We start from the raw sequence: 15,202 nt of genomic DNA on the forward strand, positions 1-15,202 counted from the left end.
TCAATTTTATTTTTGAAAATGCAACTGTAATAGTGTATGTTGTCATTGCCCTGAGTCTGATGTGAGCCAGAGTCTAGTTTGACCTGTCTTCTACCCAAGGCATTATCCTTTGTTGTTGATATGGTACCTAAGAGGCTTAAACAATCTCTAGGGGACAAACTTGCAGGTTATAACATAGAACTGCTTTTTTTCTTTAACTTAAATTTTAGTTTTTTGAGACATGGTCTCGCTCTGTTGCCCAGGCTGGAGTGCAGTGGCATGAACACAGTTCACTGCAGCCTGGACCTCCTGGGCACAAGTGATTTTCCCACCTCAGCCTCCTGAGTAGCTGAGACTACAGGCACATGCCACCATGCCCAGCTAATTTTTAAAATATTTTGTAGAGATGAGGTCTTGCTTTGTTGCCCAGGCTGATCTTGAACTCCCAAAGTGCTGTGATTAGAGGTGTGAGCCACTGTGCCTGGCCTAATTTAAATGTTAAATTCTACTTTTGTGTTCTATGTCATCTCTCCGGTCATTTTCCTGGAAGACCTGCTTTTTTAAGAATGTATGGGGCTTAGTGCGGTGGCTCATGTCTGTAATCTCAATGCTCTGGGAGGCTGAGGTGGGAGGTTTGCTTGAGACCAGGAGTTCAAGACCAGCCTGGGCAACATACAAGACCCCATCTCTACACAAAAATTAAAACATTTCCTGGGTGTGGTGGTGCATACCTGTAGTCCCAGCTACTCAGGAGGTTAAGGTGGGAAGCTCGCTTGAGCCCAGGAGCTTCGAGGCTGCAGTTAGCTAATGATCCCACCACTGTACTCTGGCCTGGGCATTACAGAGCTAGATACTGTTTCTAAAAAAAGAAAAAGAGTATAGGGCAAAATCTCTACAGAAAGGGGGAAGAAAACCCCTAGAAGGGCAGGACCTTATAAGGAAAGAGGAGAAGCCAGTAGCCTGTTTAAGTTCATACACTTTAAAATGAACAATAATCCTATCCCCTGAAGGATACTGGGTAATCACAACTCAAGAGATGGACACAGTAAATGCATTCTCTCTCCAAGTCCTTCCTTTAATGTCAGGTAGTGCTTCAACCCAAACACACACAGTATACATACCATAGAGAAAGGGACCTGAGGGCATCTGAGTCATGCATGGTGTGGTAGGTACAAACCTTGGCCCAACCCAAAGGAGCAGTCAAGGGCCTGGAAGAAAGATGGTATGCTCTTTCCCCCTCCTCCTTTCTCTTTCCTACCGGGCTTAAAGTCCGTGAAAGAGAAAGTTTTTAATCAGTGGAACTGATAAGGCCTCAGGGCCATGGAGGGTAGATTTGGTTGTTCAGTAATATAAAATGTGTTTAAGAAAAAAAACAGCCCAGGCTTCCCAGCAGTAGCCCATGTGTTGGCTGGTTCAGCAGCCTGACCTCTACATGTAGACAAGGAAGTGAGGAGGGTGATTGCTGGGCATTGGTGTAGGTTTATGATGGAGCAGCATAAAATTTTCCATGCCCTGTGAACGTGTATACAAACATTTATAGCCCCTTCCCCTCAGCCCTGCTCTGCTGCAAGGAAGCTGCTGAGAGTGAGTGACAGCTGGGCACAAAGTGTCTTGTGAGACCAGTTATAGGGTCTAATGCAGTGAAGTCAGTCAGTCATTTCGGACCTGTTTTCACACAGGGGCAAGGAAAAACCAGAAACAACTTCTCTCTTACCCTTTAAACTGAGATACTTCATTCTATACGATTACCTGAAACAAATGTCTCAGGTCAAATCACAAGCCTTAGCTTCTGCCAGGGTTTGAAGTCTGGGAAACATATAATCCAGCTCTTCTCTTTCAGTCCGAGCTCTAGCTTGTTAGCAAGACTGTTGCAGAAGATTTCTCCTTTAGAGGCAGAAACATCTGTGGTGAGGAAGGCAGCTATTGAAGGTATTCCAGGAGCATGAGACTGAGTTTGCAGAGCTGAGGGTTGTCAGTTTCCTTTTCTACTGATATCTTCTTCCTTTAGAGCAAACTTCCTTCGTAAGACCTCAGAGATAAGCACAGCAGGGTCCTCCTCCTTCAATGAACTCCGGTTCCTAGAGACACAGTAATAGCTTGAGTACTTACTCTTTCCTGGGTAGTGTTGTATATATTTGAATACATTATCTCATGGAATCCTCACAACAATCTTACTAGGTAGGTGCTATTACAATTCCCTTTCACAGATAAGGAAATTGAAGCACAGAAAGGTTATACAAGTTGCCCAAGGTCACTAGTCACTCAGCAAGTAAGCGGTGAATCCAGAGTTCAAAACCAAACTAGCTGGTTCCAGATCTCTTCTATTAACTAGAATGCTTTACTATTTCCTGAAATAGCTATGAAGTGTGGGCAAAGTAAAGGACCATCAATCGGTTAGAGTTGCCCTCTGGTGGCTAAGCTTCTGCTTCTGCCTTCTGGCCCTATGTTTTCTTAGTAGCATTTCCCCAGAGGGTCAGCAGGGGAAATGACTGATGACTCTTGGCTATTCTAACCCTTAATAGTTCTAGGGAAAAGGTGTGCTTGGGATTTCCTACTTCCCGGTCTCCCCTTCAGGGTAGATGATTTTTTACGAGAGCCAGAATTAGAGCAAAACATTCACACAAGAAACGCATTGGAACAAAACCAACTCCAGACTGAAGTAGGCCCAAATTATCTGATACATCATATAAGAGGGTCCTAGATACCCGGAAAATAGTTGCTTGAAATCCTAGTGAACTTGGCCGGGCGCGGTGGCTCAAGCCTGTAATCCCAGCACTTTGGGAGGCCGAGACGGGCGGATCACGAGGTCAGGAGATCGAGACCATCCTGGCTAACACAGTGAAACCCCGTCTCTACTAAAAAATACAAAAAACTAGCCGGGCGAGGTGGCGGGCGCCTGTAGTCCCAACTACTTGGGAGGCTGAGGCAGGAGAATGGCGTGAACCCAGGAGGCGGAGCTTGCAGTGAGCTGAGATCCAGCCACTGCACTCCAGCCCGGGCGGCAGAGACTCCATCTCAAAAAAAAAAAAAAAAAGAAATCCTAGTGAACTTATATATACATTCATCCTCAAGAAGGTGTTTTACTGGGGAGTAAGCTAAATATAAGAGCCAAGACTGATTATTCAACCTTCAAAGCAACAAGAGGGACTGCGTTTGGTTGGTGACATATCTGAACCTTTGCTGACTGGGGTACTTTCCCAGTCTTATTCACTAACCCAGCTTCTTCTGATCCGAAGACACAAGTGGGAGGAGGGGGCTGGCAATAAGGGTCTTGAATCTAATTTGGTCCAAAAGGCAAGTAAGAGAAAGTTTGAGAGTCAACCTAAAAAACATTGTGTTCAGAAGAAAACAGCTCAGAGAAGACCAAAAGCAGCAGCAACTGAATTTGGGAACGTGGAAGACCAAAGAGATATGGGTGAGTATGACCAACCTGACTAGGGCCAGTGAAGGAAGGTTAAGAGTGACTTCCCTAAACGGGTCAACTGCCAGGAAGCAATGAGGGAGTCACTTAGCTTGGTCTACTTTTCAGAGGGAAATGGATCCCAGGAGACAAAAAGGGATCCAGGGCAAATAACTTTCCCTTTAACAGGAACTTAACATCAACTCAGGAGACCTCACTTCCCCGTCCCCAAAACAGTTTTTCATCTGCATTAACAAACAGAGCTGCACAAGCTGGGCGCTGGCCATCAAGGTCTGGCTCTCCAATGCCCAGGAACCTACATTCAAACCAAGCTCCTCTGGTGAGTCCTGTGCAGCTGTTGAAATCACAACCCACAACTGGAGAAACACTATGCAATGGGGTGACTTCCTGAGGCTTCTTTGCCAGATAAAGTTTTTCAAGGTAGGTATTCCCCAAAGTCCCTCATACTCCATCGGAAAAACCTAGAGCTCCACTCCTTGGGGTTCTACTATTAAGTTAAAGGTGTATTTTTAACAAATCCGAGCAATTCTGATGGGCAGCTACGTTTCGGAACTACTGGCGAGTCTCAAAAGCCTTGTTTTCAAATCACTGAATATGCAGGATTGGTTTGCACAATGGACCACTGTATTTTAAAGTAGAAATCTCCAACTTTATGAAATTCTCCTCCCACCAAAAAAGCCTACCAATTTGAGATAAGAAAACATAACAAAACATAATGTCATGCAACCCCTCACTTTGAAGGGTGGGGCATGAAGACACTGTCACTAGCAGTATGAGAACTGAAGTGATAAAGCCACCTGAGGACAGAAGTTGGATTAGATGAGCTGCCTTATAAAAGTCCCTACTAGCCTCATATTTGGTTGGGGTGACCTAACCCAATAAATGTAAAGTGTTGCTCTTTCCTCAAATTGGGGCCCCAGGCACTGGCAAGCAGGTAGTCAGCAAGCTTTATGAATGACATAACATATGGTACTACTAAGAACTTACTATGTTGCATTAGATCATTGGCCATGGGCAACTCAGAGTAAACAGATACTAGAGCTCCTCATCAGATACTTACAGATCTTGGCTCTGTTTCATTCGGTGAAAGTCCTTCAGGATACCCATCATATCTGCAAAGCTGCTGGCCTTGGACAAAGAGATGCAGTCATCCTCTTCAGACGAACTGCAGGTAGCTTTGTGTTCTGGTTTGCAACATTCAGGGCTGGCAGAACAAAGCAGGGGGACTGATGGAAGCTCAGGGACCTCCACCTCTGTCTCCTCGGTGATGTCACTAATGACAAAGGAAGTTGTAGAGTGGAATGAGGATCCAAAACAAGGTAAGGGAGAAGAGACATTTGAACTTCCTGGAGATAAGAAATCTGGCGTTAATGAAGCCGAAGCTGAAAGAGAAAACAATAGGCATGGATGGACATTGGGGCTAGAACACAGTAGGAATATCTTCTCCCCACAGCCCTGCCTACTGAACATTCATTTCCTGGGCTGACGCCATGACAGTCTGGGAGAGCCAGGATGGTATCTGTAGCCACTGGAGGGTCATTCCACTATGCTTCTCACTCAGGGGCTCAGAAAGCTGTAGAAGCACTGGGCTTTTCCAGTGTTCCAGGAGGGCAGGAAAACCCAGCCCATAAAGGCCTTGGCATTTAAAACTGCCATTCCACAATAGGCTGTGGAGTGATAGCCTTGTCATAGGCCAAAGCAGCAGTGACAGCTAAGGCCTGAATTTGTCCTTTTCTCTAACTAGGCTCGTGCTTTTGACTGTGCTCCTTTGTATCTTGCTATCTGTGAACTAAAAGACATGTTCCGAGCAAAACGAGAATGGTGACAGACCTCCCAACCTTCCCAAATTTCAGTGGAGAGAATTTCCTTAATTTCTACATTTCTAAAAATACTTTGAAAACACTAAATACACTAAAAACTATGTTTCTAAAAAACGTGTTACTTCAGTTTGTCTCTTGGATGACAAAAAAGTAGCCAAGAAATATAAATGGAGTTTCAGTGCAATTCTTCATAAAACTTCCATGTGAAGAAATTAAATACATGAAGATTTCAAAGAATACCATGATTTTCATGCGTCCTACCAACTGATAAATTTAGGAGCTATGACTCTGAGTCAATGCAGAGTGAAAAAATGAGGATGGGAGGAATATGAAGATAAGCCCTGAGCATCTTGAGAGAGATCCACCTGTTGGTTGTCCATGCCTCTGGTCAAGGCAGGCTTCCCATCCATTTCCAGTGGTTCTGCCTTAACTGTAGACAGAAAGCTGGAGGGATGGGTTACAAGGCTTGTTTGCATAATGGACCTTTTTTTTTTTTTTTTTTTTTTGAGACAAAGTCTCACTCTGTTGCCCATGCTGGAGTGCAGTGGTGCAACTTTAGCTCACTGCAAGCTCCACCTCTGCCTCTGCCTCCGCCTCCCAGGTTCAAGTGAGTCTTGTGCCTCAGCCTCCCAAGTAGCTGGGATTACAGGCACACACTGCCACGCCCGGCTAATTTTTGTATTTTTTGTAGAGACAGGGTTTCACCATGTTGGCCAGGCTGGTCTCGAACTCCTGACCTCAGGTGATCCACCCGCCTCAGCCTTCCAAAGTGTTGGGATTACAAGCGTGAGCCACAGTGCCCGGCCACTGTATTTTTAAGGCCAAAATCTCCAACTTTATGAAATTCTCCTTCCACCAAAAAAGTCCACTAATTTGAGATAAGAAAACGTAACATAATGTCATGCAACTCCCCACTTTGAAGGGTGGGGCATGGGGACAATGTCACTAGCAGTATGAGAACTGAAGTGGTGAAGCCACTTGTGATCCCTGGTAGAAACGACAAGGCGAGGGAAGATAGGTGCTTAAAAAGGGTAAGTCTCAGCAGTGGTGGGGGATATGTTTACTTGTATTGAAAAGGAAAGCAGGGTGCGGTGGCTCATGGCTGTAATCCTAGCGTTTTGGGAGGCTGAGGCAGGCAGATTGCTTGAGCTCAGGAGTTTGAGACCAGCCTGGGCAATGGCGAAACCCTATCTCTACTAAAAATACAAAAAATTAGCTGAGCATGGTAGTGTGCACCTATAATCCCAGCTACTCAGGAGGCAGAGGCACGAGAATTGCTTGAACCCGGGAGGTGGAGGTTGCAGTGAGCCAAGACTATGCCACCGCACTCCAACCTGGGTGACAGAGTGAGACTGTTTCAAAAACAAAAAGAAAAGGAAAGCCAGCGGGCATGGTGGCTCATGCCCGTAATCTTAGCACTTCAGAAGGCCGAGCTGGGTGGATTACTTGAGGTCAGGAGTTCGAGACCAGCCTAACTAATATGGCAAAACCCCGTCTCTACTAAAAATACAAAAATTAGCCAGGCGTGGTGGTGCACACCTGTAATTCCAGCTATTCAGGAGGCTGAGGCATCAGAATCGCTTGAGCCTGGGAGGCAGAGGTTGCAGTGAGCCAAGATTGTGCCACTGCACTCCAGCCTGGGCAACAGACCAAGTCCCAGGATCCTGTCTCCAAAAAAAGGAAAGCTGGCCAGGCTTGGTGGCTCACGCCTATAATCCCAGCACTTTGAGAGACTGAGGCGGGTGTCATCTGAGGTCAGGAATACAAGACCAGCCTGGCCAACATGGTGAAACTCTGTCTCTACTAAAAATATAAAAATTATGGCTGGTGCGGTGGCTCATGCCTCTAATCCCAGCACTTTGGGAGGCCAAGGCGGGCGGATCACGAGGTCAGGAGATCGAGACCATCCTGGCTAACATGGTGAAACCCCGTCTCTACTAAAAATACAAAAAAATTAGCCGGGCGTGGTGGCAGGCGCCTGTAGTCCCAGCTACTGGGGAGGCTGAGGCAGGAAAATCGCTTGAACCCGGGGGGCAGAGGTTGCCATGAGCCGAGATCGTGCCACTGCACTCCAGCCTGGGCAACAGAGCGAGACTCCGCCTCAAAAAAAAAAAAAAAAAGCCAGGCCTGGTGGCCCATCCCTGTAGTCCCAGCTACTCAGGAGGCTGAGGCAGGAGAATCGCTTGCACCCTGGGAGACAGAGGTTGCAGTGAGCCGAGATCGTGTCACTGCACTCCAGCCTGGGCGACAGAGCAAGACTGAGGGAGAAAAAAAAAAAAAGCTACTGTGGGCTTATGTAAGATGTGATCTTAAAGACACTTGGAAGAGGGTGTCAGTTTTGGGGCTAAGGGAGGGACTCTGCCTGGGGTCACAGGTTAAGTGAAGATTTTGTTCCTAACCAAACCATTCAGCCCAAAATGGCTGGTAGAAACCATCTAAGAGGCACTATAGGCTAGCCAGGTTTCAAGACAACTCCAGGGCCCGGAATCTAAGTACCTCCAAACCAAGGACTACCATTTTCTTTACCCCCATCCTGCCCAAGAGCCAGGGGAAAGGAACAGCCTGTTATGTTCTGGCCCTGGCACAGGGGCTCCTACCTGCATCAGCTGCCACTATCTTTGCAATCTGGCTGCGCAAGTGGCTCAGCTCATCCTGCAGCTCAGTGGTGCGGCTTAGGGCTGGCAGGGCTGGCTTCTTCAGGGCCAGAAGCCTCTCCTCGGACCCACGCAGGTTGGGAACGGAGGCATTGCGCTGCATGACAATCAGAGGGCTGGGTTTCCAGGTGTGCCTCAGGGGGCGCGTATCACTCCTGGACCAGGGAAAACCAAGTAGGTCAGTTAGGAATGGCAGGCCACTGTGCTCCCTAAGTTCCTTCCCCCACTCCTATAAGAGTAGCACAGTAAGGTTCTGCTCCTCTCTGAGCCCCCACAGTTCTCATTCCTCTCTCCTTGCTGCCTGCCACCTCTTCTGGGAAGTTCTCCATTCCTCAGCAGACCAGCTACTGCCTCAACTACCTGACCCGGGCGTATGTCTCCTCTTCATCTGCAGCAATCCAGGCGATGTCAGCCAGGGTAGGGACTGGGGGCACGTCTCTCAAACACAGGTCAGAGATGTTGGGCAGGGTCTATGGAGAAGCAAAATTCATCAACATTTACAGGCGCCATGATAAGCCAATCAGAAACTGCAGAATATACAGGAGGGGTACCTAATCTGGCACTGGGAGTCAGGAAGGCTTCCTAGACGGGGCAGAAGAAGGTTCCTGGTCGAAAACATTGAACAGAGGCCAGATGATAGTCAGGCATGGTGGCTCACACCTGTAATCTCAGCATTTGGGAGGCCAAGGCAGGCAGAATGCTTGAGACCAAGAGTTTGAGATCAGTCTGGGCAACATGGCAAAACCCTGCTCTACCAAAAAGAAAAATACAAAAATTATCTGGGTATGGTGGTATATGCCTGTAGTCCCAGCTATTCAGGAGGCTGAGGTGGGAGGATGGCTTGAACCTGGGAGGCAGAGGTTGCAGTGAGCCGAGATTGCGCCACTGCACTCTAGTCTGGACAACAGAGCCAGACTCTGTCTCAAAATAAAAACAAAAAGAGGCCAGATGCATGAGAGTCCATGTGATTACAAACAGTTCTGTGTCTTCAGTGGGACAGGCCTGAGTCACCTTTTAATAGAGATGGCTACTGTCTAAAACCACTGTGCCCTCTGGTGAAAATACAAGTACAAGGTCATCAACAACCTGTTACAGCAATAGGAAATTTTTCCTGACTAGCTCTTTATAATCCTGTATAGCTAATTGAGATTGACAATGTCACAGCAATGGTGTTTTAAACAAACCTGATAATTTGAATATATTTAGATTTAAATAAAAAGAAATTAATTATACAAAAGGAACCATAATAGGATTTCTTAAAATAGCTCCTCAACCCAAATGAGCAACAACCTAGAGATGAGTAAAGTGAAAAATTAGGATTCAATCATGTTGACTATGATTACAACAAAGTAAAAAACATCTAGAAAAAGAGAGGACTACACTAAGACATTAATAGTTACTGTATTATTACTGTGTAATTATAGGTAATTTATTTTCCTTTTACTCTTCAAAATTTTAATATTTTCATGTGCTTAAATTTCATGTGCTTAAATTTTCAAAATAAATTGGTAAGAGTCCCTTAATATTTAAGGTAATTTAATAATAGTAATAAATGCATATCTACATACAAGTAAAATTCAGCTGTTTCTGCTACAAATTATTTGGTATGGTGGATGGATCCAGGATTGATAGCTCCTGCATTCAGATAGGAAACCTGGGACTCCCAGGAGTGAAGTGATACTCCAAGGTCACACAGAGAACTTCCACTGACCCAGGAACTAGTGCTAAAACAGGCCATTCGGGGAAGCCTCCATTTGTTTTCCTGATTAGCGCTGAATGCTCCTTTGCTCTTGGCAATTAAATGAGTAAACACAAAGTACTCAGCACAGTGCCTGACACATAGTATGTGCTCAGTAAATGTTATCTAGTATTACTAATACTACTCACATATATTCCTGCTCTGTGAGAGCCTGTCCCCTTGACCGTCTCTGCCAGCATCTGGCCAAAGGGTACAGCCAAGTGTGGGGGCAGCCTCCATGGAGTGAGCCACACTCCCTAGCTGTCTCCCTTTTTTTTTTCCTGATGCTTCTGAGGCAGTTAGGACCAGTTCCTGCCCAGGACCTTTAGGCAATTCTGGATAGCTGGCAATCTGAATATTGGGACAGCTTTTCCTGCCACCCACCCCTGCAACATGTATACTTCCAACACCATTCCTGACCTAATATCAACCCTGACACCTCATCTAATTCCAGATCCAGTTCCTACAGACTGCTGCTTAGCATCTTTTATACAGATTTGGCTCCCTCCTTTCTGTTTCTACCTGGGCCACATCCTTTTATGCACATATTTCTATCTCCTCTGTGTGGGTAGAAAGCAGAAGTATTTATTTTGTGTCCCAGCTCCCCAAATGCACACATCTGAACCACATAGTTTGGGGCTGGTGCTTAACCATTAGTTCCCAGAGGGAGGAAGCTGGGACTAATAAATGCTACTTAGCTTTCTACCACAGAAGGGGTCTCAAGAAACCTGGGCCAGGCAGGAATCTCTGCTGCAGAGTGGGTGCTAAAGGATCCCTAGACACAGAGGTAAGACCGAAGCACCCCAGTAAAGGAGGCCCAGATTGGCCAAAAAGAGCAGGCTGAGGAATTATGGCCTCAGAGAAACACTAAAAATAGTGGAGCTTGGTGGCCGGGCGCGGTGGCTCAAGCCTGTAATCCCAGCATTTTGGGAGGCCGAGACGGGCGGATCACGAGGTCAGGAGATCGAGACCATCCTGGCTGACACGGTGAAACCCCGTCTCTACTAAGAAATACAAAAAATAGCCGGGCGAGGTGGCAGCACCTGTAGTCCCAGCTACTCGGGAGGCTGAGGCCGGAGAATGGCGTGAACCCAGGAGGCGGAGCTTGCAGTGAGCTGAGATCCGGCCACTGCACTCCAGCCTGGGCGGCAGAGCGAGGCTCCGTCTCAAAAAAAAAAAAAAAAAAAAAAAAAAAAAAATAGTGGAGCTTGGCTTGTGCCTGTAATCCCAGCTACATGGGAAGCTGAGGCAGGAGGACTGCTTGAGCCCAGGAGTTTAAGACTTAGCCTGGGCAACATAGGGAGACCTCATCTAAAAAATTAATAAAATAAATAAAAAGACTGGCGACATGGCCAATTCTTAGGGCTGGTGAAGAAAAGCAGAGTTCAACTCAAAAATCACAACACTCACTGTCCCATGTGGAGACCTATCAGGTTCCTTGTGGTCACAGGTTTGTATGCACTCAGGAAGGCACAGTGACCAGGATCTATTATAAGCATTTAACAAATATTTCATAACAGAATGAAAAGTGACCAGGAAACAACCTACTTGGGCAGTACCAAGGGGTTTGGGGCACAGAAGCAGCACTCTGAGCCTCTACCCTCCTGCCCTTCCAACATACTCACCTCGAAGGATGCCCGGGGACACGGCTTCAAGGGTAGGTTGGTCCCAATTCTTCTTACTACACTTCGAGCAGCCCCATGCGGCTTGTTTTGCCAGATTGGTATGGTCTGGAGCAAAGAAAGAGAGACAGTCACAACCTCAGAGACTGAATCCAACTACCGTCCTTGTCCTCTTCTCTCTAGCAGGGAGACTGAATTCCACAAACCTAGGGACAGGGCACACTCTAGGGGCAAGTCAACTCTCAATTATAGTGAGGGCAGGTTCCCCAGTTGCCAGCCTACACCCTGGCCAGCCACCCAAGGGAATACCTGCTGCTGCTAAGGCAGTCAATGTTGGGAGGGTCAGTGAAGGGAAGAGGAAGTAGCTAAGTGTAGAGATTATCCAGGCTTTCCTTCCAGCCCTCTGTACAGAAAGGCAGACATACACTGACTTCTGAAGTGCCCCAGGATCATAGTTGGTTCTTCTTAGGGCAGGGGAGTGAAATGGTGGCCTTGCTCCAATTCCAGGCCTCTGGAGAAAGGAGTGCTCAATTGGAGAGTCTCAGAACCTTATACTGTACCTCAGCAGGCCCAGCACGCAACCTTCCCCCACCATACCCCTGCCGTAGGAATGCCCCTTACCACACTGGCTTCCATTCCCGACACGTGAACCAGCTCCTGCACTTGAAGGACAAGGCAGCCACAGGGCAGCTCCGGGAGGTGGGAGGCGTGACTCCTTCATATCAGGCCATCTGGAGGAGCACCAGATTTCCCTCTTGTGAAACAACCCCCCACAGTGGGGATTCAATGGTCACCACACAAGCCCCACAAAACCAGGCCCTGCAGAGCCATGACTAACACCAAGACTTCTCTGAAGATGCAAATAGAACCCTTTGGTAGCTAGAAAGCTCATCGAGCCAAGTTATAGGTACTATCCAAGCCCAGGATTCATTCTTGAAGATGAGATGTAAAAGCACTCCTGGGCCCTTGCAAGGAGAGAGATCAGAGAAAATAGGAGAACAAACACCAGCTCTTGCCAATCTCAGTCTCCCGAGCTATAGAGGAAAAGAGCCAAAAAAGTTTATCCTGGCTCAGCCACCTCCTGGCTGTGTAGCTACAGGCAAGTTATTTAACTTTGCTGAACATTGGTTTTTCCATCTGGGAAAAGGGGACAGGAAAAGCTGCCACTGGAGGCTACCTTAAGGGTCAATGAGTGAAATGGGGTTGAGTGCTTAATGAACTATTAAAACATGACACAGATGGGTGAGGTGACATCTGACTGCTCTTCATAGCAGTTCTTGCATGGTGAGCAGATGCAGTGTGCTCGTTCATTCACTTGTTCATCAAACACCAACAGTACCCACTTGTGCCAGGCCTTGTGCTGGGCACTGTAGGGGCTATGGGGGGAGTAAGACACAGTCATGCTCTCGAGGAACTCGCTGTCCAGCAGAGTGATAGGACATGAATACGTACTTCTAGCAAAGGCTGAAAATCACTAGGCAGGTGGCCAGATGAGGTCAGAGCTCTGGCCCTAGTGCCCTGTAGTGAGTTTCGAGGGAGTAGGAAATGAAGACAAAACAGCAAGAGCACAGGTCCAGCACAGGAGGGTGAAGGATGTGGAAAGAGGAGCAGAGCATGATAAAGCTACTAAAGTAGGGGTCAAGTCATGAGGTCCGGGTGAGAGGTCACTGGGGGAGCCCTGGACAGGCTCTGAACGGGGGACAGACTAGACTGACAAAGCAGCTCTTTCTGGAGACCTCCCATGGAGGGTCCCCTCTTCTACCCATAGGAGAGGAGGTGTCACTCACTTTACGATACACATGGGGAAAGGAAGTTGGAGAGGGGAAGGCACTTGTCTAAGGTCACTCAATGGTCATGCCAGTGGAAAGCACCCAAAGCCTGGTCCAGGTCCTGCCACCTCCTGCCTGGGCTCCATCTTCTCGGCTCAGTTCAAGCCTTTATTATCAGAGTCCCTCTGTGTGCCAGGCTCTGTGCTGAATGTCCATGTCGGCCACGAATTGCACTAACAATGCTTACTGCCACTTTCTCTCCGACCTTACCTCCAAAGACCCAGCTGGGCCTAACCCTCACACACAGCCAGAGGAATCCTTCCCAAACACACTGTTAATCACATCGCTCTTCCGTTTAAAACTGGCTTACTAAAGCCAACACAGGATAAAATCCACAATCAGTCCCAAACCCATCTTTCTCTGCCCTCTCTAGACCACACCGAGTACCAAGGCCTGCACATTTCGCAGCCAGCCCTCCTGCTCTCCCCCTTGCCCTCCAGTCACACTGGCCCTCAACCCCCAACACTGGGCCCACCTCTGAGCCCTGCATCAAACACCAGCACCCCCTTCGCCGAGCTCATTCTTCTTCATTCCTCAGAGCTCAGCTCAAGCATCACCTTCCTTCCCTGCGACAGGGTCAGGTCCTTTCCTGTGCGCTCCGCAGCACCCTGCCTGTCCCTCGGAGTCCTCGCGAGAGGAACTAGATAACTGTGATCCCCGCGCACAGCACGGTGTCTGCCTAGGACACAGTAAGCGCTTCAACGCGCCGAACTAACTAACCGAATGAAGGAGAACACCAACTCAGCTGTCACCCCCGCCCCCAAGTGTCACTGGCTAGAAGATCTTCCCCCGTTCTCTGGCAGCACCGGTGGGTCTTGTCACTGAGGCTGCCGTTGCTGTCTATTGACAGGCGTCCCCCTCAGGAGACCGGGAGCTCCTCCAGCGCAGGGCCCCGCTCAGCACCCCTGGTCCCGGGGGACCCCACGGAGGCCGCCGCGCTCAGTGAAACTTTGCCGCTCGCAGCAGCGCCCGGAGACCCGCGTGGACCCTCTCCCTGCGGGGACCGGTCAGGGCGCGCCGCCCCTCCCCCGCGGCAGCCGCCCCGACCTGGGCCAAGGTCGGCCAAGTCCTCGCCGCCTGCCCAGCGGCCCTTGGACCCACAGGCCTGGACCAGAGTGCGCGGAAGCCTCCGAGCCACGGCCAGGTCTCAGAATGCGCGGCGGGGCAGCCCGGCCCGTCAAGCAGCGAAGCCGAAACTAGAAGTCTCAGGTCTGGCTTGGTCACTGTTTGCTGGGGTACTCCGACGAGCAACTACCCTTCGGGGACTCAGTTTCCCCCGGGCCAAGTGAAACGGACACCAGCGGCTCCCGCGAGAACTCGCGCGGGAACAGGAGCCGCGAGCTCCGCACAGCGCCTGGCACCTAGACCCAGTCTACTAACGGGCTGGAAGGCCGCACTCCCGTCTCCACGCCGCCCTAGAACCTTTCTCACCTCAGTCTCGGGCTCCGGGACTCTCTCACCTCACGGCCCCTCCTTCCACCGTGGGCTACCGCCCTCACTTCCGCTGACCCGCCCCCCGGAAGCGATCCTCCGCAGCTGCGCACCGAGCCGCACCTCCGCGCACCGTCGGGAGGCGGGTCCAGCCGGGTGGCAAGAGGAGGGCGGCCCCCGAGTGGGCGGGGCGCTGGCGGGGGCTCGCTCAGATCCCGCGGAGCACACTCCCCCTCTGTCGAGACTGTGTCTCCGCGGGGTCTGTGTCCCCGGGAGGAGTTGGCTGCGTTTGGAGATCCCTGAGCCTGATATTCGTCGCGTCTCCCTGCTTGTTACTCTCCACGTTTAGCCCCATACGACTTCTGGAAGCCGAGGGATGTGTCGCTCATCCCCTAAAGTATGCTCCTACCCCTAGGGCAAACTTCAGAATCCTCACCCTGGCCCCCTTTGCAGTTCATGGTTCCCAGGCAAGCCCCTCTGCAAAGCCTCTTTCCAGCAAGAATGGGCAGAATGGGCCTCTTTCTCCTCTGACTCCTGCCCTCCAGCACTTTGCAGCTTTCTTCTATTTTAGTCTCTGTCTCTCTGTCTCTGTCTCTCTCTCTCACTCTCTCTCCTCTCTCGCCTCTCTCTCTCTCTCTCACACACACACACACGGTATATTCAGTGAGTTTGCTCATTAGATGGGTACTTGATGCACAAGACCCCAGA

The 15,202-nt window shown here is 49.2% G+C and overlaps 1 protein-coding gene across 15 annotated transcripts; it reads right to left on the minus strand.

Moving 5' to 3' along the window:
- Window positions 1-1,029: 1,029 nt before the first annotated feature.
- Window positions 1,030-14,566, minus strand: MTFR1L (mitochondrial fission regulator 1 like). 15 transcript variants are annotated; one of them, XM_015440580.3, is made up of 7 exons: window positions 14,495-14,566; window positions 11,856-11,965; window positions 11,238-11,342; window positions 8,235-8,344; window positions 7,818-8,029; window positions 4,461-4,673; window positions 1,030-2,057 (listed from the first exon to the last, which is right to left on the minus strand). In XM_015440580.3, exons 2-6 carry the CDS (start codon window positions 11,868-11,870, stop codon window positions 4,507-4,509), a joined length of 609 nt encoding a protein of 202 aa, XP_015296066.1. In that variant the 5' UTR covers window positions 11,871-11,965; window positions 14,495-14,566; the 3' UTR covers window positions 1,030-2,057; window positions 4,461-4,506. The 15 variants fall into 15 exon arrangements, with proteins under 15 accessions (XP_015296066.1, XP_015296058.1, XP_005544439.1 ...); XM_015440572.3 differs by having other exon boundaries at window positions 4,461-4,746; XM_005544382.3 differs by having other exon boundaries at window positions 4,461-4,782.
- Between the last annotated feature and the right edge of the window lie 636 nt (window positions 14,567-15,202).

Source organism: Macaca fascicularis, chromosome 1 (genome assembly GCF_037993035.2).
Source record: "Macaca fascicularis isolate 582-1 chromosome 1, T2T-MFA8v1.1".
NCBI lineage: Eukaryota > Metazoa > Chordata > Mammalia > Primates > Cercopithecidae > Macaca > Macaca fascicularis.

Bases quoted from the DNA above. Each gene is read 5' to 3' on its own strand.
- MTFR1L (XM_005544382.3), bottom strand. The intron at 4,783-7,817 runs GTAGGAGCCCCT...TTTCTCTTTCAG, and splicing joins GATAGTGGCAGCTGATGCAG to CTTCGGCTTCATTAACGCCA. The intron at 2,058-4,460 runs GTAAGTATCTGA...CTGTGTCTCTAG, and splicing joins ATGAAACAGAGCCAAGATCT to GAACCGGAGTTCATTGAAGG.